The sequence below is a fragment of the Hydra viridissima genome, unplaced genomic scaffold (genome assembly GCF_058129835.1).
Source record: "Hydra viridissima isolate aposymbiotic clone 2 unplaced genomic scaffold, HvirCarnegie_v1 scaffold_2, whole genome shotgun sequence".
NCBI lineage: Eukaryota > Metazoa > Cnidaria > Hydrozoa > Anthoathecata > Hydridae > Hydra > Hydra viridissima.
This window is the reverse complement of record NW_028324301.1, coordinates 25303990-25326810: the sequence shown is the minus strand read 5'-3', so window position 1 is coordinate 25326810 and position 22821 is coordinate 25303990. Positions and strand designations below refer to the sequence as shown.

The 22821-nt window shown below is 34.1% G+C and overlaps 1 protein-coding gene across 1 annotated transcript; it reads left to right on the top strand.

The window, feature by feature from the left end:
* The first annotated feature begins 13736 nt into the window (after positions 1-13736).
* LOC149892600 (uncharacterized) lies at positions 13737-16888 on the top strand. The gene is made up of 4 exons (XM_090080081.1): positions 13737-15584; positions 15842-15907; positions 16169-16225; positions 16382-16888. Exons 1-4 carry the CDS (start codon positions 14066-14068, stop codon positions 16699-16701), a joined length of 1962 nt encoding a protein of 653 aa, XP_089936207.1. The 5' UTR covers positions 13737-14065; the 3' UTR covers positions 16702-16888.
* The last annotated feature ends 5933 nt before the right edge of the window (positions 16889-22821 follow it).

Here is a 22821-nt window from a genome sequence, read left to right as displayed (position 1 = left end):
TACGTTTGTCTTATATTTTATTTTATCTTTTTGTGTTCTGTGATGTCAAGCTACATAAGCTAATGTTAAAAGAGGAAAGCTACGCTAACCTTTCTTTGAAAAACTATTCGAAATCTATTTTTGAGATAATCTAGATTTAAAAGAGGAACACTACGCTAATTTTGCTTTGAAAAAACTCTCGAAAACTACCTTATTCGATAGAGATAGCACACAAGTTTAAAAAAGTGTATCTAGTCATCCACTTCTTCTACAGCAAAGTAGCGAGGCTTTCTATGCACTTTTACTCTCTAACATTATGCATTTTACTCTCTATTTTTGCGCAAAGGGTTTTATTTAATTCAATTTAAACATGCCTAGTAGATATTTTATGTTGTTGGTTTTTTATGCAGCCTAACTTTAGCTACATCTATTTGTCTTATATTTTATTTTATGTTTTTGTGTTCTGTGATGTCAAGCTACATAAGCTAATGTTAAAAGAGGAAAGCTACGCTAACTTTTCTTTGAAAAACTATTCAAAATCTACCTTTGAGATAATCTAGATTTAAAAGAGGAACACTACGCTAATTTTGCTTTGAAAAAACATTCGAAAACTACCTTATATTTTATCTTGCCTTTGTTAGTTTTGTGTTTTATTATGTCAAGCTTCATAATCTAATCTTAAAAGAGGAAAACTGCGCTAACTTTCCATTGAAAAAGTACTCAAAAAGGACCTAAATCGATATAGATAGCTCACGATTTTAAAAAGTTGCATATAGTCATCTTCTTCAGCAAAGTATCGAGGCTTTTTATGGATTTTTACTGTCTAACTTTCCCATATTTGCGCAAAGGAATTTATTTAGTTCAACTTAAACATGCCTAGTAGATAATTATGTTGTTTGTTTATTATGCAGTGTAAACTTTGTTTCATCTATATTTTACGTTTATCTTATATTTTATTTTGTCTTTTTGAGCTTTGTGTTTTGTGATGTCAAGCTACATAATCTAAACATAAAAGAGGAAAACTACGCTAACCTTTCTTTGAAAAACTATTCAAAATCTACCTTTAACAAAGTTGCGAGGCTTTTAATGCTTTTTTACTAACATACCTATATTTGCGCAAAGGATTTTATATAATTCAATTTAAACATGCCTAGTAGATTATTATGTTGTTAGTTTTTTATGCAGCTTATCTTTAGTTTCATTTATATTATGTTTTAGGTTTATCTTATATTTTATCTTATCTTTTTGAGTTTTGTGTTTTGTGATGCCAAGAATTTTAAGCTAAACTTAAAAGAGGAATGCTACGCTAACCTTTCTTTGAAAATCTATTCATAAACTACCCTAGACAAAAGCTAGATTTAAAAGAGGAAAACTACGCTATTTTTGCTTTGAAAAAACTTTCGAAAACCACCTTAATCGATAGAGATAGCACACAATTTTAAAAAGTTGCATATAGTCATCCACTTCTTCTGCAGCAAAGTAGCGATGCTTTTTATGCACTTTTTCTCACTAGTTTGCTTATATTTACGCAAAGGAATTCATTTAATTCAATCCAAGCATATATAGAAGATTATTATGCTATGATTTTTTTTTTCTTTTATGCAGCCTAACAATTATTTCACCTATATTTTATTTTACGATTAACTTTTATCTTACTTTTCTTTTTTGAGTTTTGTGTTTTGTGATATCAAGCTACATAAACTAAACTTTAAAGAGGAAAACTACGCTAACCTTTCTTTGAAAAACTATTCAAAAACTACCTTTAACAAAGTAGCGAGGCTTTTTCTCTCTAACATACCTATATTTGCGCATAGGATTTTATTTAATTTAATGTAAACATACCTAGTAGATTATTATGTTGTTGGTTTTTTATGCAGTCTAACTTTAGCTTCATCTGTATTTTATTTCACGTTTATCTTATATTTTATTTTGTCTTTTTGAGCTTTGTGTTTTGTGATGTCAAGCTACATAAGCTAAACTTAAAAGAGGAAAGCTACGCTAACCTTTCTTTGAAAAACTATTCAAAATCTACCTTTGAGATAATCTAAATTTAAAAGAGGAACACTGCGCTATTTTTGCTTTGAAAAAACTTTCGAAAACTACCTTATTCGATAGAGACAGCACACAAATTTAAAAGTTTGTATCTAGTCATCCACTTCTTCTACAGCAATGTAGCGAGGCTTTTTATGCACTTTTACTCTCTAACATACCTATATTTGCGCAAAGGATTTTATTTAACTCAATGTAAATATACATAGAAGAGTATTGTTACCCGTTTATTTTATGCAGCCTAACTTTAATTTCATCTATATTTTATATTGCGTTTACCTTATATTTTGTCTTGCCTTTGTTAGTTTTGTGTTTTGTTATGTCAAGCTTCATGATCCAATCTTAAAAGAGGAAAACTGCGCTAACTTCTCATTGAAAAAGTACTCAAAAAGGACCTAAATCGATATAGATAGCTCACGATTTTAAAAAGTTGCATATAGTCATCTTCTTCTTCAGCAAAGTATCGAGGCTTTTTATGGACTTTTAATCTCTTATTTACCCAAATTTGCGCAAAGGACTTTACTTAATTCAACTTAAACATGTCTAGTAGATTATTAAGTTGTTTGTTTTTTATGCAGCCTAACTTTAGTTTCATTTATATTTTATTTTACGTTTATCTGATATTTTATCTTGTCTTTTTGTGTGTTGTTTTGTCAAGCTACATAAGCTAAACTTAAAAGTGGAAAACTACGCTAACCTTTCTTTGAAAATCTATTCAAAAACTGCCTTAGACATAAGGTAGATTTAAAAGAGGAAGACTGCGCTATTTTTGCTTTAAAAAAACTTTCGAAAAATACCTTAATCCATCGAGGTAGTACACGAATTTACAAAGTTGTATCTAGTCATCCACTTCTTCTATAGCAAAGTAGCGAGGCTTTTTATGCACTTTTGAGTTCTAATTTATCTCTGTTTACGCAAATGGTTTTTGTTTATTTCTGTGTAATGATATACAAAAGAGTATTTTGTTAAAGATTATGCTGCAGGAGCTGCGTAAAAAAACTCTGGTGACCTTTCCTTAAGAAAAAAGCAACTGAGAGGCATGTGCGCTTTAGAAAATTCAAATCGCGATTCACCAAATTAAAAGACGAAAAGAACGAACTTTAAAAGCTCTTACTAGACGTTTGTGTTTATGATAGGCAATGCAGTTTTAGATTTTATGCAGCCTAACATTTGTTTCATCTATATCTTATTTTACGTTTATCTTATACTTTATCTTGCCTTTTTGAGTTTAGTATTTTGTGATGTCATGCTAAATAAGCTAAACTTTGCTAATTTTTATTTGAAAAAATATTCAAAAACTACCTGAATTATAAAGCTAGATCTAAAGGAGGAAAACTACGCTAACTTTTCTTTAAAAAAATATTTAAAAACTACCTTAAACATAAGCTATATCCAAAAGAGGAAAACTATGCTAACTTTTCTTTGAAAAAATACTCAAAAACTACCTTAAACATAAGCTAGATCTAAAAGAGGAAAACTACGCTAACTTTTCTTTGAAAAAATACTCAAAAACTACCTTAAACATAAGCTAGATCTAAAAGAGGAAACCTACGCTAACTTTTCTTTGAAAAAATATTCGAAAACTACCTTTAAACATGATTTAGATTTAATAGATGAAAACTACGCTAACATTTCTTTGAAAAAACATTCAAAAACTACCTTTAAACATGATTTAAATTTAAAAAAGGAAAACTACGCTAACATTTCTTTGAAAAAATATTCAAAAAGTACCTTAATCGAAAGAGATAGCACGCGAAATTAAAAAGTTGCATCTAGTCATCCGTTTCTTCTTCATCAAAGTAGCGAGGCGTTTATGCACTTTTTATTCTCTAATTTATCTCTATTTACGCAAATGGCTTTTGTTTATTTCAATGTAAAACTTTTCAAAAGAGTATTTTGTTAAAGATTATGCTGCAGGAGCTGTGTAAGATAACTCTGGTGACCTTTCTTTAAGAAAAAGCAACTAAAGTAGATGTGCGCCTAAGAAATCCAAATTGCGATTCACTAAATTAAAAGACATATACAACAAACTTTAAAAGTGAAACTATTTTTACAAGCGTATTTGGTAAAGATGAAATGTTCTTATGACATTTTAACGTTACGAAAAGGATTTTCTTCAGTTCAAATATTTATTACAATTTAAAGTGTTAAATAATGTTACAGAAACGACCTAAAACGCCTGTTGTATTAATTTAAACGAACAAAATAGATAAAAAAAAAAGAAAAACTATCATTAAAAAAAAAAAAGAAAAAAAGAAAAGAAATAGAAGTTGAGGAAAAATAAAAATAAGAACTTCTAACAAAGAGCTCTTCTTTTTATTTTTCAGATTTTAGATGCTTAATTCCTTGAATGAAAAGTTGAACTGATGACCCACTACTAAGGTTGTTCCTAGCCTTCCGTTCTCAAACTAGGCCATTCTGAGAGGCTGTTTGATTAAGTACCGTTGATAGTAGTATCGCACGTAAGAGACTTCTAAAACTCTGATTATTAATTCCTTGAATGAAGAGATGACTTCATACTCACTAACGAGGTTGTTCTTAGCCATCCGTTCTTAAACTAAGCAAAACAGTGAAGTTGTTTGATTAAGTATCACAGTTTGCTGATTTGCACATGCACCATTGCCGAAACTGTGATGCTTGGTTCCTTGATTGGATTGAAGAAGCTCATCACCATGCTTTTTACAAGCTGTCCGTTGTTATGTTTTGCAATTCAGTGGTTCTGTTTTGCAATTCATTTTCTGTTTGTTTAAGTATCATCGATGGTGGTGTCGTGCATGCAAACTTTCCGAAACTCTGATGCTTGTTTTTCTTGAATGGAGAGATGAGCTTATACTTTAGGTGACTTTTAAAACTGCAGTAATTAGTGCCTCGAATGGAAAAACGAACTCATTCTTTACAGACCAAGGTTGTTCCTGGCCATCCGTTAACATACTAGGCAACAGTACAGCGAAGCTGTTTGTTTTACAAGCTTTTGTCGTTTCGAGAAATCACTACATTAAGCATTCGATGGTGATACACGACTGATGGCCAGGTTCTGATTTTCGAATGAAAAGAAGAGTCGCATCCGACCACCGGTCGGCTTTCGACGCAAAACAGCTGTACACACTCGTCCAACGTCCAGTGACTAACTGTTGCAACGAGAAAGTTAGCTTTATTTGTCGTGCAGATTGTCCGCTTTGACGTAAAATGCTAGAAATTTGCTGAACGCTCGGTTTGCGCCGCCCAAGAGTCATTCTGTTTCTGCGTTGCCAGCGTCTGTCGGCTAAATACAACTGTAGACTCCGCGCAAGCTTTTTCACCGCAAAAGTTGTACAGAGCCACACCGAAGGCTAAAATCGACTTTAAGGTCGAAGGTTAAAATCGACCCTAGAGCTTTGAAAACGACGTCACGAAATTTTCAAGTACATCATCGAAGAAAATTACGGCGGCCAGATGCGACTCTTAGTACTAACTCTTCTAATCTTAGTACGTTAAGCATTCCAGTCGAGAGATCAGACGTTTTTTTCGTCACCTAAGAGACCGGCCGATCCGTTTGCGACGCTGCGGAAAGAAAGAAGATGGCAAACCACAGGGTTGTTACCGTAACAAACCTCCGTGAGTACCTCCATCTCGAATGGCTTTTGGGGAAACGTTCGTTTTAAACTCAAAGGGATGGTTGTTAAAGCTCACAAAAGCCTGGTTAACGATTTTCTAACGGCAGAGACCGTGTTTACAATGGATGCAGGCCGTTTGCCCGAGCCCAAAGCGCAAGACCTTTCGGAGAACTCCTCTAGGTCGATGCAACGAAACTACTAGACGCGTGCACCTAGCGGCACGTTACAACCGAAGGACGCCCCTCGTGGACACTATACGAACGCAATTTTTCATTGTCCCCAGGCTTCCAAACCGTAACCTCATCCCCCTCCAATCCTAACCCCGTAATTCTCTTACTCCTTCCCCCCCCCCCCCCCCCCACCCCTACCCCTCTTAAAAAAAAAAAAAAAAAAAGATAAAGAAAAAAAGAAAAAAGTTTCCTTCTCTCTTTTTTTCTAGCTTTTAGCCGGCCCTCCGCTAGAAGGGAATAGGGAGTAACGAAGGTTTGACATCAAAGTAGCGTTTCGTATAAGATTTGCTTGGCAAAATTTGACAATTTTTATAAAAGCCAAGCACTAGTTCAAACTGGAGATAATAAAACGAAATCGAATGATCTCACTTCTCAAACCACTGAGCTGCCATTGGTCGGCAGTTTCATGTTTGGAGACTATTGAGCTGCCATTGGTCGGCTGTTTAATCGTTGCGATTGGTCGGCAGTTTTATCGTTGGAGACCATTGAGAGATATAAAAGGCACTTTTTTTTTTTTTGAGCACAACATTAAACGCTATATCGTTAGATCTTGTTATAAAGGCACCCTTAAAATGCCGAATTGAAAAAAAAAAAACAAAAACAAAAACAAACAGAAAAAAAAAATGAAATCGAAACGGGCATTCTTTTAAGCATAACGTTAAAAGCTAAATCGTTAGAGGTTTTATTAAGAAGGCACCTTTAGAATGCAAAAGACAAAAACGGAAAGTTTTGCTTTCCTGGCCACAAGCGATAAAATTGTTAGTAAAACGCACTCTAGCATTCTCACGTTCCAGACGTGACCAATGTTCGAGTAATCGAACAGGTCCGCTCAACCGTGAATGAAAGCGGAACTAACACACACTACCAACTAGTCACTGTGTTGGTCTGCTGAAATTACAACAGTCCATGAAAAGTATCTCGTAGAAAAGTCCTAATTTTGGATCATGGGCGGGCTGCTCAAATGAGCACTCTGCCCAATTGAAACAAAGGAAAAAAAAAAAAAAAAAAGAAAAAAGAAACCGAAACGGGCATTCTTTTGAGCATAACGTTAAAAGCTAAATCGTTAGATGTTTTATTAAAAAGGCACCTTTAGAATGCGATGTCCTCAAATATTTTCCTCGATATTTTAATAAGTAAACAAAAACAAAACTAAGTCTTGCAACTGGCGAAAACTTTCAATAAGCAAACAAAGCAACAACTTTCCTTTCGAGTTTTTTACATTTTAAACAAAAGACAAACAAAGAAAAAAAAAACAAACAAAAACAAAAACAAAAAAACAAAACAAAAACAAAACAGAAAAGGGAGAATGAGTGAGTCGACTGATTTCGCTCAACTGTCTTAAACGAGAAGTCATAAACGTTTGCTTGTGCCAGCAAGTTGCAAATTAAGTTGTTAATGAGCTGCACCGCAAAAACTTAACCCACAGTTTATTAAGCATATTAAGCCTTTGCTGACATGTTAAGACATTTTAAGCCTTTGCTATTATCATGAGGCTTTTTTGCTCCACGAGCCAAAAAAGTACGCTAGAGTTGTTGACAAACTGCATCGCGGTCGAAAAGTGTAATTACGCCAACACTTTTATCCGTTTAAGCATTTCGTTTTCGCACGAACAACAATTAAAGCAGCTCGTTGAGCTTAACGACGTTCGTATTTTTTTTCGAAGCCAAAACTTCGGCTATAAGTAGAGTGAAGAGGCACTTCGAAAAACAACAAAGCTGTTCGCAGTCGATAGCAACGAGCGACAACATCTCTGCGAGTCTGGCATCAAGGTAAACATTTTTTTTTACATTTTCATTTGTTAGTGCCACTTTTGTGTACATTATGTATTCAAAAATTTCTTGCTGACGCTAGATTTTTCGTTTTCAATGAACAACAGTTGCAACCTCTAGTCGTTTGCTAAAACAGCTTGCTAGGACAACCAAATCAATCATATGTTGTGAAATTTCTTTTTGTTCAACTGACTAAGGAAGATCGAGCGAACGCTTTTTTTTTTTTATAACTTGTTTGTATCATATTGCTATTAAGAAAACAGCGTTGTGTATACTAAACGTGACATAATTGGCAATTATCCGTAACTAAAAATAAGATAGAAATTACAAACTTGATACATATTTTAATTACTCTAACAAAACTAGACGTCATCGCGTGAGAAAATAAATGTTTATGACACATAACCTATTTTTTTGTTTTTTTTTTTTCTTCTCTTTTTTCCTTTTAATCTCCTTTCTTTCGTCCAAAAAGCGTTTTGATTTTTGCCTCGCCACAAGCGATGAAATCGATAAAAAAACCTGCTCGGACATTCTCAATTCTCAACAACAAAAGCAATCAAAGTTCTAGCTCTCGAGCACGTGCGCCAACAGGCTGATGAAACCGTTCAAATATGCTCGATCGCTAGAATTTAAAAAAAAAAAAGAAGCAAACCAGAAACAAACCAAAATAAAAAAAAAACAAAAACAAAAATGGACATCTTTAGAACGCTTAAATTTTATAAAATATTTTCCTCTGCGTTTTTAACCAGCTAAACTGTCGTAAAGTTTTTTCGGTGCAGTTCATTTAAAAACTTAGTTTTCAACTTTTAAACGTTTTAGACTTCTCGTTTAAGGCAGTCGAAAGAAATGAGTCGACTTGCTCTCTCTCTCCCTTTTCGGTTTTGTTTTTGTTTACTTGTTTTTGTTTTTTCTTCGTTTGCCTTCGTTGCCTTTGTTTGCCTTTGTTTGCTTTTGGAAAAGTTGTCGCCATGCGAGACTTAGTTTTTTTTTGGCTCAATTTTGTGATTAAGTGAAGTTCTAGTCTTGAAAGTGTGCAAAGTGTGGGCCAATCTGGTGGCTGGAGTGATGACACGTGAATGCTGGAAATTCCAGACTTTGAGCGGATTCAGCGTACATAGAAAGAAAATGTAACATTCACGTGGGTCTCTCCTAAGCTTGCCATTGGTCGGTCTGCTGGCCTTAAGTACCCCCCCCCCCCCCCCCCTCAACGTCACGTTTGCTCAACTTTCTCGGTCTTTGGCGCCCAAAGAAAGCTCGAGGAAGGATAAAAATGGCGAGGTTTCGGTACTGCGTTTTCTGTTTTTCCTATTTGTTTTTGTTTGTTTGTTTGTTTCGTTTGTTTGTTTATTTATTTAATCGTTTTTTTGTTTGTTTCGTTCGTTTGTTTGTTTGTTTCGTTTGCTTCGTTTGTTTTGTGATGTTTTGTTTTCCCTTCTTGATGGCACAAAACAGAAGCAAACAAGACTTTCGGTTATATTCGGTTATATTCGGTTCAATAAAAGTTTGTTGGTTTCTGCACAACAACAACAACAACAACAAAAGTCCCTCTGTCCCTCAAAAGCAGTTTCTCCTCTGTCCTAAAGAAGAGCCTCTTTGTAATCGATCTTGTCTGAATGCAGCTCTCCTTTTGCCTACAGGTTTTTATTCCAACCCTTTTGTTGTTGTTAGTGCCATGTTGTTGTTATTGTTATACTCTGTAAAAGCAGTTGTTGCTGTTGTACTTGTTTGTTGTTTCTAAAGACACTGTTGTTGCTGCTGTTAGCGCTGTTAGTAATCACCCACTTGGCTTGTATTTATGTTTCTTGTTTTGTTTTTTGTTTTATTTATAAACACTCTCTGAGTAAGTGATGCTGTTGCTGTTGTTGTTGTTACAGTTGCAATGAGTGTTTGTTAATGTTCCCCCACTTGGCTTGTTTATAATCTATTTTATTTTATCAACACTCTCTGAGTCAGTGATGGTGTTGCTGTTGCTGTTGTCGTTATTATGCTTGCAATGGGAGTTGTTACTGTTCACCCACTTTGCTTGTTTTGTTTTTGTTTCTTTATTTTATCAACACCCTTTGAGCCAGTGATGCTGTTGCTGTTGTTGTTGTTATAGTTGCAATGAGTGTTGTTAATGTTCACCCACTTTGCTTGTGTTTTTGTTTTTGTTTATCAACACCCTTTGTGTCAGTGATGCTGTTGCTGTTGTTCTTATTACAGTTGCATGAGTGTTTGTTAATGTTCACCAACTTGGCTTGTTTATAATCTATTTTGTTTTATCAACACTCTCTGAGTCAGTGATGCTGATGCTGTTGTTGTTATTGTGCTTGCAATAAGTGTTGTTAATGTTCACCCACTTTGCTTGCTTTTGTTTGTGCTTTTGTTTTTTCTTTATCAACACCCTTTGAGTCACTGATGCTGTTGCTGTTGGTGTTATTATAGTTGCAATGAGTGTTAATGTTCACCCACTTTGCTTGCTTTATTTGTTTGTTGCTTTTTTTTTTATCAACACCCTGCGAGTTAGTGATGCTGTTGCTGCTTTTGTCATTTTACTTGTATTTATAGTTGTTACTGTTCAGCCACTTTGCTTGTTTTTAATCTGTTTTATTTTATCACCACACTCTGAGTCAGTGATGATGTTGCTGATGCTGTTGTTTGTTATTTTACTTGCAATGATAGCTGTTACTGTTCAGCCACTTTGCTTGTTTTGTTTTGTTTGTTTGTTTGTTTTTTTATCAATATCCTCTGAGCAAGTGATGCTGTTGCTGTTGTTGTTGTTATAGTTGCAATGAGTGTTTGTTAATGTTCACAAACTTGGCATGTTTATAATCTATTTTATTTTATCAACACTCTCTGAGTCAGTGATGCTGATGCTGTTGTTGTTATTATGCTTGCAATAAGTGTTGTTAATGTTCACCCACTCTGCTTGTTTTGTTTGTGCCTTTGTTTTTGTTTATCAACACCCTTTTGAGTCACTGATGCTGTTGCTGTTGGTGTTATTATAGTTGCAATGAGTGTTAATGTTCACCCACTTTGCTTGCTTTGTTTGTTTGTTGCCCTTTTTTTTTTTATCAACACCCTGCGAGTTAGTGATGCTGTTGCTGCTTTTGTCATTTTACTTGTATTTATAGTTGTTACTGTTCAGCCACTTTGCTTGTTTTTTAAATCTGTTTTATTTTATCACCACTCTCTGAGTCAGTGATGATGTTGCTGATGCTGTTGTTGTTATTTTACTTGCAATGATAGCTGTTACTGTTCAGCCACTTTGCTTGTTTTGTTTGTTTGTTTGTTTGTTTTTTTTATCAATATCCTCTGAGCAAGTGATGCTGTTGCTGTTGTTGTTGTTTTAGTTGCAATGAGTGTTTGTTAATGTTCCCCCACTTGGCTTGTACTTCTGTTTTCTGTTTTGTTTTGTTTTTTGTTTTTTTTGTTGTTTTTTTCTCAACACTCTCTGAGTAAGTGATGCTGTTGCTGTAGTCGTTGTTATAGTTGCAATGAGTGTTTGTTAATGTTCACAAACTTGGCATGTTTATAATCTATTTTATTTTATCAACACTCTCTGAGTCAGAGATGCTGATGCTGTTGTGTTATTATGCTTGCAATAAGTGTTGTTAATGTTCCCCACTCTGCTTGTTTGTTTGTGCCTTTGTTTTTGTTTATCAACACCCTTTGAGTCACTGATGCTGTTGCTGTTGGTGTTATTATAGTTGCAATGAGTGTTAATGTTCACCCACTTTGCTTGCTTTGTTTGTTTGTTGCTTTTTTTTTTTATCAACACCCTGCGAGTTAGTGATGCTGTTGCTGCTTTTGTCATTTTACTTGTATTTATAGTTGTTACTGTTTAGCCACTTTGCTTGTTTTTTAATCTGTTTTATTTTATCACCACTCTCTGAGTCAGTGATGATGTTGCTGATGCTGTTGTTGTTATTTTACTTGCAATGATAGCTGTTACTGTTCAGCCACTTTGCTTGTTTTTTTTGTTTTTGTTTTGTTTGTTTGGTTTGTTTGTTTTTTTATATATCCTCTGAGTTAGTGATGCTGTTGCTGATGCTGTTGTTGTTATTATGCTTTCAATGAGAGCTGTTACTGTTCACCCACTTTGTTTGTTTATAATCTGTTTTATTTTATCAACACTCTCTGAGTCAGTGATGCTGATGCTGATGCTGTTGTTGTTATTATGCTTGCAGTGAGAGTTGTTACTGTTCACCCACTTTGCTTGCTTATTGTCTATTTTATTTTGTCAACACTCTCTGAGTCAGTGATGCTGATGCTGATGCTGTTGTTGTTATTATGCTTGCAATGAGAGTTGTTACTGTTCACCCAATTTGCTTGTTTTGTTTTTTTATTTGTTTTTTTTGTTTGTTTATGCTTGTTTTTTTTTATCAATACCCTCTGAGTCAGTGATGCTGTTGCTGTTGTTGTTGTTGTTATAGTTGCAATGAGTGTTTGTTAATGTTCCCCCACTTGGCTTGTACTTTTGTTTTCTTTTTTGTTATGTCAACACTCTCTGAGTCAGTGATGCTGATGCTGTTGTTATTATGCTTGCAATGAGAGTTGTTACTGTTGTAGTTATGTCTGTCATTTGTCCTTGTTAGCAAGTTCTATTTGCCCTCTCTTGCCTTTTTTCAACACAGTTTCTTTCTTTGAGTCATATGGTTGCGAGATCCTCTCAAACTCCATCTCTTTATTTATTTGTTTCTTTTCTTTTTCTTTTTTTTTTTCTCATTCTCCTTCTCATAATAGCAATCACTGCTGCCACCATGCATGTAATGCTAGTTGCTCTCATTCTTTTTCATTTGCTAGTGGAAACTTTGTTTCTTCTTGTTGCTCTCTTTTCTTTCTTTTTTTCTCTTTTGCAGAGGATTCGAAAAAACACAGCTCTTCCCTGCAGTTGTAAACATTCCAGGATTGGATGCAGGCAGAAGAAAAAAACTCTCACTGACTGGTTTCCTTTTTTTAGCAAAAACCGTTGCAAACAAACACCTGAACATGTCTTCTTCACAAGAAAACAACTCTGTTGTTGCTTCTTCTCCAAACTCTAAAGCAAAAAAAAAGAAAAGAAAGCAGTCACAAGAACAGAGAGACTTAAAGCTCAAAAACAAAGTCAGGGCCGCATTAGTTGCAGCGTGTGGCTCCGTAAACAGGGTTGTACCTTTCTATGGTACCAAGAAGAGGTACGCTGTTAGCTGTCCGATGCCTTTGTGCAAACATTCGTCCACAAGCATTAAAAGACACTTGACTAAAAAAGATCATTCTTGGACTTTGGATGAAGCTTCCATCTTTTACTCTGCAATGGTCAGGAAGTTTCAGCATGCTCGTCTCGAACGCAAGTCCGGCTGTCCAAAACCTTACCCCTGTTTGCAATGTTGGAAGTATTACGACCGACTGGACATACACTTGAAAGAGACTCATTTCTACGATTCCAAGATGATCAAACAAAAGATTGCAGAGGCAAAGCGATACGACAACGAGAAGCTCTATGTCCCTCAATTTATTCGACCTGCCTTCTTTGGTATTAAGCCAGTAGCTGAACAAGCGTCTGCATCAGGCTCTGCATCCTCTGCTCCTGGGCCTTCCTCCTCTTTTTCTTCTCCGGTTCTTTCCTCTGATCCTCTTTTAAGCTTGCCCTCACCAGTTGCTGGTTCGTCCGAGGCTCCTTCTGCAAACCAATGCACCTCTGTAGAAAACAAAGAGCTGAACACCGAATCCGTCCTTGACTCTGATTTCGATTCCTTAGAGCACTTGGTTTCCAGCTCCTATGTCTTGACCGAAGAAAAGAGACTCTTGTTTCAGCTGGACAAAGATGCTTTTCACTTTTATTACCAGTCAGCAGATGAGCTCTTCAGAGACTTTGAAAAGTGGCTTGTGGTAGCCAACAACAACACTTGGTCACAAGCAAAGATCTACAAAAATGCAGTTGTGGAAATATTGACTTGTTGTGACAGCACGTTGACGCTGCACCCAAACGCCCTCACCAATTCCAATGTTTTGGAGGATAGATACTTCTCCTTGCACTTTAAGAAAATTCAGCTCAATTCCAAGCTGAGTGAACTTGACCAAACAAAAGCCATGTCTTGTCACACGTTGTACAACCGCCTCTGTCTCCCTTTGTCTCCTGTTTCGTTTCAGTGAAGCCAGAAACGTCTATTTCGGACTTTCTCATGAGGCCATCCGACGTTTGCGCTGCAAGGTGGATGAGTTGCGAAAAGTGCTGAGGCCCTTTCGTTCTTTGAGGAGGAGCCTTGTGAAAAGAAGAAAAAGCATCAACATCATCAATGTCAGTTTGCTGACCGAATATGGCAAGTCTGCATACGTAAGAGACTTAGTGGAATCGATTAGAAAGGCGTCTCTTCCGCTGACTAGAGACAATGCTGTGTCTCTACGAAACCATCTTCTGCTCTCTGTCACTGTAATTAACAGTTTAAGAAAATCTAACATTGCTCTTTTAAACATTAGAGACTACATGGCTGCTGAGAAGAGTGAGTGTGGATATTGCATTGTGCAAGAGCGCTACAAAACAGCATACAAGTACGGAGCCAAAAACATTCTAGTGCCGAACGACTTGAAAGTGTTGATCGATATTTATTTGCTGAGATACAGAGACCTTCTTGTCAACGACTCTCACTACATGGCTGCAGACACCAAGACTGTTTTGGAGTTGAGCGACTGCTACAGGCCCCTTTTTCCTTCGGTGAGAGCCAACAAAGACGAAGGTGTGACACTAGGTGCAACTAGAGTGCCTGTTTACCAGATGGGTTCCTCTGCTATCACCTCTAGCCTGACGTCCTGCTTCAGAAAAAGCCAAGTAAACATTCCCATGAAGCGTCTTACTCCCACTTGCATTCGCGGTTCGATAGCCACTTACTTTGCCAACAACAGCAAAGAAGATCGCGAGCGGTTTGCTACACTCTACATGAAGCACAGCAGACACACAATGGATAGCTTTTATGTGTCCCAGTGGAACGCTGCAGAGGAGTTGCGCTTTGCCCTGGGCATCGGACAGTCCTTCGGAGTCATAGAGTCTTTGACTGTTGAAAAGTCTGAGAGACCACCAAAGGAGGAGAAGGATGTGATGGACTGGCTCCGAACTAATGCAGAGGAGTACGGTTTTCATGATGTTGAGGACATTTTTGAGGAAGATTCAGACTCCGGTTCTGACTCTGAAGAATGTGCTGCTACTTTCGGTTGTACCACAGTGGTTCCATTTTCTCCAGCTGTAGAAAACAATGCTCCTTTAGAGGACAGCAACGAACATGTTGTAGATTTCTTGTGTGAACCTAGCTCAACTCCTGTTTCGTCTGTTCCTTCTGAACAAACAATCGCTGGTCCAGTTCTTGAACTATCCTCTGCTCTTGCACAACTAGTTCCTAATGAACAAGCTGTTTGTATGGATGTAGATCAGACTCTAGCTGTTCCTGTTGGCACAGCTTGTTCTCCTCTTGCATTAACATTATTTCCTGATGAACCGGATTTTATTGAACACCATGCACAACTTTCTCCAGTTTACTTTAGTGAGCAAGTGGTTGCCAAACCTGTTTCTGCTGCTCCTGCTCAACAAGTTGCTTTCAGTCCTTCAAAAGAGGTCTTTTCTGTTCTGCTGGAAACAGTGTCTAATGTTGCTTCACAGCAAGATAATCTTATGGCTGTCACACGTGTTTTCCATGCTCCTCCTGAAGCTGCTCTTCTTGAACCTGCTCTTCTTGAACCTGCTCTTCTTGAACCTGCTCATAAGCAAGTGGTTGCCAAACCTGTTCATGTTGCTCCTTCTCTGCAAGTTGTTTTTAATCCTTCAAAAGAGGTCTTTTCTGTTCCTCTGGCTCCTAATCTTGTTGCTCGTCAGCAAACGATGGCCAAACCCAGTTTGTTTCTTTCAGCTGTTCCAGTCCAACAGGCTGGTACTGTTCTTGAAAAACAGCCCTCACCTGGTGCTGTTCAATCTGTTGGTAGTCTATTTAGCCAAAGTCTTGCTTGTACATCCAGAGGTAAATTCTTTTTGATTTTTGATTTTTATGCAAATCTCAACACGCTTTCAAAAAATAAAAATGCCCAAATTAACTCCTTGCCCTATTGTTATTGTTAAAGCTGTAAAAAAAAAAAAAAAAAAGAAAAACAATAAAAAAAACAAAAAAAAAAACAAAAAAAACAACACAGAAGTGTGTATGTATTTGTTGCAGGACTAATTCTGTGATTGCTTAAATGTTTACACAAGTGAATGATACTAAAACTGATTATGTTTTAGAAGTAAAAGATCCAAGAAGAAAAAAAATCAAGTTGGAAATGCCATCTTTTACTCAAGAACACATCGGTAATGTAAAACCTAATTTATACAAACATATATAAACACAAACCTCTTCTTGCACAATTTCAGATGGTTAACTGTTAATAAAAACTAGCCATCATTGCTAAGTGCACTTTTAGAAAGTTGTGTCTACCCGATTTCTAATGATGAAGTTAGAAACATCACCGTTAGAAATCATGCACAGCTTGTTATTATCTCTAACACTTAGAAACTGTTGATGGTTTTTTTATGAATTAGAAAAATGAACATGGTTTTATTTTATTTCAGGATCAACTCAGCCAAGAACAAAGGAAAACAAAGCAGAAGTTAGCCAATGCCAATTAGGTAATCTTTCAAAAACCAGTTATTGCTATCAGTGCAAACAATAAGGTCAACAAAAAAAACAAATAAAAAAACAAAATTAATCTTGTCATGCTTCAGAACCAAATGAATATTCGATTTAATCTCTTTGTGTTATGACTTGAGTTTGTAAAATTTTAGATGAAATAGTTGAAAAGCTGAATGCTTGCCCTGGCCACAACGAATGGTTCAACACCAGAAGTTTTCCTCGATGTGCAGCTTTAGTGTTGGCATACATCTTGCAAGACGTGTTTACAGATGTAAGCTCAAGTTGCTCGTACAAAGATTACCTTGGCATCTTGGCAAATCATAGCAGTGACAAGCTCATTCATGTCTTGCAAAAGTACTCCTACCGAAGCCATATTAAAGACAAAATTAAAAACATGAAGCTAAAAATTCAAAAAGAGGGTAGTTTAGAAAAGTTTGTTCAATATGGCAATATAGTGAGACCATTTATGTAGTTTAGAAAAGTTTGTTCAGTTTGGCAATAAAGATGGGCCTTTTGTGTAGTTTGTTTTCTCTATGCTTTTGCAAATATATTTATCTGTTTCGCTAAATACATAATAAACAAGAAGTTCTGTTAAACTGTTCTCACATTTCTTATTTAAAGATAGTTCAAACTTTTTTTATCTTTAAAAAAAAAAAAAAGTCGTTTTGTTATTCTGTTAACACTTTTAATAGAGTTGCATTTAGAATTACTTCTGATGTTTTTAAGAGTTTGTTAAAAAGCAAATTAATATTTTCTGTGATGTTAAACTGCATAAGTGAAATTTAAAAAAGGAAAACTGCTCCAACCATTTTTCGGAAAAAGAAATCAAAAAGTTCCTTATTTTAAAAGATCTAGACATCCATTTCTTCTTCAGCAAAATAGCGAGGCTTTTTTTATGAACTCTTACTCTCTATTTTTTCATATATTTACACAAAGGATTTTATTAAGTTCAATGTAAACATACATAGAAGTATATTATGTTTTTTTTTTTGTTTGTTTTTTTTTTATGGTGTCTAACTTTTGTTTCACTTCTATTTTATTTTACGTTTATCTTGTATTTTATCATGCCTTATTGGTTTTTGCGTTTTGTGATGTCAAGCTGCGTAAGCTAAACTTAAAAGAGGAAAACTACGCTAACTTTTCTTTGAAAAAATATTCAAAAAGTACCTTAAAAGAGAAAGCACACGAATTTAAAAAGTTGTATCTTGCCATCCAATTCTTCTTCTGCAAAGTAGTGAGGCTTTTGCTCTCTAATTTATCTCTATTTACGCAAAGGGTTTTATTTCAATGTAAACACGTATAAAAGAATACTTTGTTAAAAATAATGTTAAAGGAGTTGCGTAAAAAAAACGTCTGAATAAACTTTCTTTACAAAAAAAAACAACTAAGAAACAAGCGCGCCTAAGAAAAACCAGATCGCGATTCACTAAGTCAATAGACGAAAGAAACAAACTTTAAAAAGTCTTTCTAGACAACAAATTCTATTTTTGGCAATGCAGTTTTTGTATTTATGCAACCTATCTTTTGTTTCACTTCTACTTTATTTTACGTTTACCTTGTATTTTGTCTTGCCTTTTTGCGTTTTGTGATGTCAAGCTACATAATCTAAACTTAAAAGAGGAAAACTAGGCTAGTAGAATATTATGTTGTTGGTTTTATATGCAGCCTAACTTTAGTTTCATCTATATTTTGTTTTGCGTTTATCTTATATTTTATCTTGTCTTTTTGAGTTTTGTGTTTTGTGATGTCAAGCTACATAAGCTAAACTTTAAAGACCTTTTTTTTGAAAAACTATTCAAAAACTACCTTTAACAAAGTAGCGAGGCTTTTTATGCACTTTTACTCTCTAACATACCTATATTTGCGCAGAGGATTTTATTTAACTCAATGTAAACATACATAGAAAAATATTGTTACCCGTTTATTTTATGCAGCCTAACTTTAGCTTCATCTGTATTTTATTTTACGTTTATCTTATATTTTATTTTGTCTTTTTGAGTTTTGTGCTTTGTGATGTCAAGCTACATAAGCTAATGTTAAAAGAGGAAAACTACGCTAACCTTTTTTTGAAAAACTATTCAAAAACAACCTTTAACAAAGTAGCGAGGCTTTTTATGCACTTTTACTCTCTAACATACCTATATTTGCGCAGAGGATTTTATATAACTCAATGTAAACATACATAGAAAAATATTGTTACCCGTTTATTTCATGCAGCCTAACTTTAGCTTCATCTACATTTTTACGTTTATCTTATATTTTATTTTGTCTTTTTGAGTTTTGTGTTTTGTGATGTCAAGCTACATAAGCTAATGTTAAAAGAGGAAAGCTACGCTAACCTTTCTTTGAAAAACTGTTCAAAAACTACCTTAGACATAATCTAGATTTAAAAGAGGAAGACTACGCTATTTTTGCTTTGAAAAAACTTTCGAAAACCACCTTAATCGATAGAGATAGCACACGATTTTAAAATGTTGTATCTAGTGATCCACTTCTTTTACACCAAAGTAGCGAGGCTTTCTATGCACTTTTACTCTCTAACATAGCTATTTTTGCGCAAACGATTTTATTTATTTCAATTTAAACATGCCTAGTAGATTATTATGTTGTTGGTTTTTTATGCAGCCTAACTTTAGTTTCATCTATATTTTATTTTGCGTTTATCTTATATATCTATATTTTATTTTGCGTTTATCTTATATTTTATCTTGTCTTTTTGAGTTTTTATATTTTGTGATGTCAAGCTACATAAGCTAAACTTTAAAGAGGAAATTTACGCTAACCTGTCTTTGAAAAACTATTCAAAAACTACCTTTAACAAAGTAGCGAGGCTTTTTATGCCTTTTTACTCTCTAGCATACCTATATTTGCGCAGAGGGTTTTATTTAATTCAACTTAAACATACCTGTTAGATTATTATGTTGTTGGTTTTTTATGCAGTCTAACTTAAGCTACATCTATTTTTCATGTTACGTTTGTCTTATATTTTATTTTATGTTTTTGTGTTCTGTGATGTCAAGCTACATAAGCTAATGTTAAAAGAGGAAAGCTACGCTAACCTTTCTTTGAAAAACTATTCGAAATCTATTTTTGAGATAATCTAGATTTAAAAGAGGAACACTACGCTAATTTTGCTTTGAAAAAACTCTCGAAAACTACCTTATTCGATAGAGATAGCACACAAATTTAAAAAAGTGTATCTAGTCATCCACTTCTTCTACAGCAAAGTAGCGAGGCTTTCTATGCACTTTTACTCTCTAACATTATGCATTTTACTCTCTATTTTTGCGCAAAGGGTTTTATTTAATTCAATTTAAACATGCCTAGTAGATATTTTATGTTGTTGGTTTTTTATGCAGCCTAACTTTAGCTACATCTATTTGTCTTATATTTTATTTTATGTTTTTGTGTTCTGTGATGTCAAGCTACATAAGCTAATGTTAAAAGAGGAAAGCTACGCTAACTTTTCTTTGAAAAACTATTCAAATCTACCTTTGAGATAATCTAGATTTAAAAGAGGAACACTACGCTAATTTTGCTTTGAAAAAACATTCGAAAACTACCTTATATTTTATCTTGCCTTTGTTAGTTTTGTGTTTTATTATGTCAAGCTTCATAATCTAATCTTAAAAGAGGAAAACTGCGCTAACTTTCCATTGAAAAAGTACTCAAAAAGGACCTAAATCGATATAGATAGCTCACGATTTTAAAAAGTTGCATATAGTCATCTTCTTCAGCAAAGTATCGAGGCTTTTTATGGATTTTTACTTTAACAAAGTTGCGAGGCTTTTAATGCTTTTTTACTAACATACCTATATTTGCGCAAAGGATTTTATATAATTCAATTTAAACATGCCTAGTAGATTATTATGTTGTTAGTTTTTTATGCAGCTTATCTTTAGTTTCATTTATATTATGTTTTAGGTTTATCTTATATTTTATCTTATCTTTTTGAGTTTTGTGTTTTGTGATGCCAAGAATTTTAAGCTAAACTTAAAAGAGGAATGCTACGCTAACCTTTCTTTGAAAATCTATTCATAAACTACCTTAGACAAAAGCTAGATTTAAAAGAGGAAAACTACGCTATTTTTGCTTTGAAAAAACTTTCGAAAACCACCTTAATCGATAGAGATAGCACACAATTTTAAAAAGTTGCATATAGTCATCCACTTCTTCTGCAGCAAAGTAGCGATGCTTTTTATGCACTTTTTCTCACTAGTTTGCTTATATTTACGCAAAGGAATTCATTTAATTCAATCCAAGCATATATAGAAGATTATTATGCTATGATTTTTTTTTTCTTTTATGCAGCCTAACAATTATTTCACCTATATTTTATTTTACGATTAACTTTTATCTTACTTTTCTTTTTTGAGTTTTGTGTTTTGTGATATCAAGCTACATAAACTAAACTTTAAAGAGGAAAACTACGCTAACCTTTCTTTGAAAAACTATTCAAAAACTACCTTTAACAAAGTAGCGAGGCTTTTTCTCTCTAACATACCTATATTTGCGCATAGGATTTTATTTAATTTAATGTAAACATACCTAGTAGATTATTATGTTGTTGGTTTTTTATGCAGTCTAACTTTAGCTTCATCTGTATTTTATTTTACGTTTATCTTATATTTTATTTTGTCTTTTTGAGCTTGTGTTTTGTGATGTCAAGCTACATAAGCTAAACTTAAAAGAGGAAAGCTACGCTAACCTTTCTTTGAAAAACTATTCAAAAACTACCTTTAACAAAGTAGCGAGGCTTTTTCTCTCTAACATACCTATATTTGCGCATAGGATTTTATTTAATTTTAATGTAAACATACCTAGTAGATTATTATGTTGTTGGTTTTTTATGCAGTCTAACTTTAGCTTCATCTGTATTTTATTTTACGTTTATCTTATATTTTATTTTGTCTTTTTGAGCTTTGTGTTTTGTGATGTCAAGCTACATAAGCTAAACTTAAAAGAGGAAAGCTACGCTAACCTTTCTTTGAAAAACTATTCAAAATCTACCTTTGAGATAATCTAAATTTAAAAGAGGAACACTGCGCTATTTTTGCTTTGAAAAAACTTTCGAAAACTACCTTATTCGATAGAGACAGCACACAAATTTAAAAGTTTGTATCTAGTCATCCACTTCTTCTACAGCAATGTAGCGAGGCTTTTTATGCACTTTTACTCTCTAACATACCTATATTTGCGCAAAGGATTTTATTTAACTCAATGTAAATATACATAGAAGAGTATTGTTACCCGTTTATTTTATGCAGCCTAACTTTAGTTTCATCTATATTTTATATTGCGTTTACCTTATATTTTGTCTTGCCTTTGTTACTTTTGTGTTTTGTTATGTCAAGCTTCATGATCCAATCTTAAAAGAGGAAAACTGCGCTAACTTCTCATTGAAAAAGTACTCAAAAAGGACCTAAATCGATATAGATAGCTCACGATTTTAAAAAGTTGCATATAGTCATCTTCTTCTTCAGCAAAGTATCGAGGCTTTTTATGGACTTTTAATCTCTTATTTACCCAAATTTGCGCAAAGGACTTTACTTAATTCAACTTAAACATGTCTAGTAGATTATTAAGTTGTTTGTTTTTTATGCAGCCTAACTTTAGTTTCATTTATATTTTATTTTACGTTTATCTGATATTTTATCTTGTCTTTTTGTGTGTTGTTTTGTCAAGCTACATAAGCTAAACTTAAAAGTGGAAAACTACCCTAACCTTTCTTTGAAAATCTATTCAAAAACTGCCTTAGACATAAGGTAGATTTAAAAGAGGAAGACTGCGCTATTTTTGCTTTAAAAAAACTTTCGAAAAATACCTTAATCCATCGAGGTAGTACACGAATTTACAAAGTTGTATCTAGTCATCCACATCTTCTTATAGCAAAGTAGCGAGGCTTTTTATGCACTTTTGAGTTCTAATTTATCTCTGTTTACGCAAATGGTTTTTGTTTATTTCTGTGTAATGATATACAAAAGAGTATTTTGTTAAAGATTATGCTGCAGGAGCTGCGTAAAAAAACTCTGGTGACCTTTCCTTAAGAAAAAAGCAACTGAGAGCATGTGCGCTTTAGAAAATTCAAATCGCGATTCTTCAAATTAAAAGACGAAAAGAACGAACTTTAAAAGCTCTTACTAGACGTTTGTGTTTATGATAGGCAATGCAGTTTTAGATTTTATGCAGCCTAACATTTGTTTCATCTATATCTTATTTTACGTTTATCTTATACTTTATCTTGCCTTTTTGAGTTTAGTATTTTGTGATGTCATGCTAAATAAGCTAAACTTTGCTAATTTTTATTTGAAAAAATATTCAAAAACTACCTGAATTATAAGCTAGATCTAAAAGAGGAAAACTGCGCTAACTTTTCTTTGAAAAAATATTTAAAAACTACCTTAAACATAAGCTAGATCTAAAAGAGGAAAACTACGCTAACTTTTCTTTGAAAAAATATTCAAAAACTACCTTAAACATAAGCTAGATCTGAAAGAGAAAAACTACGCTAACTTTTCTTTGAAAAATTATTCAAAAACTACCTTAAACATAAGCTAGATCTGAAAGAGAAAAACTACGCTAACTTTTCTTT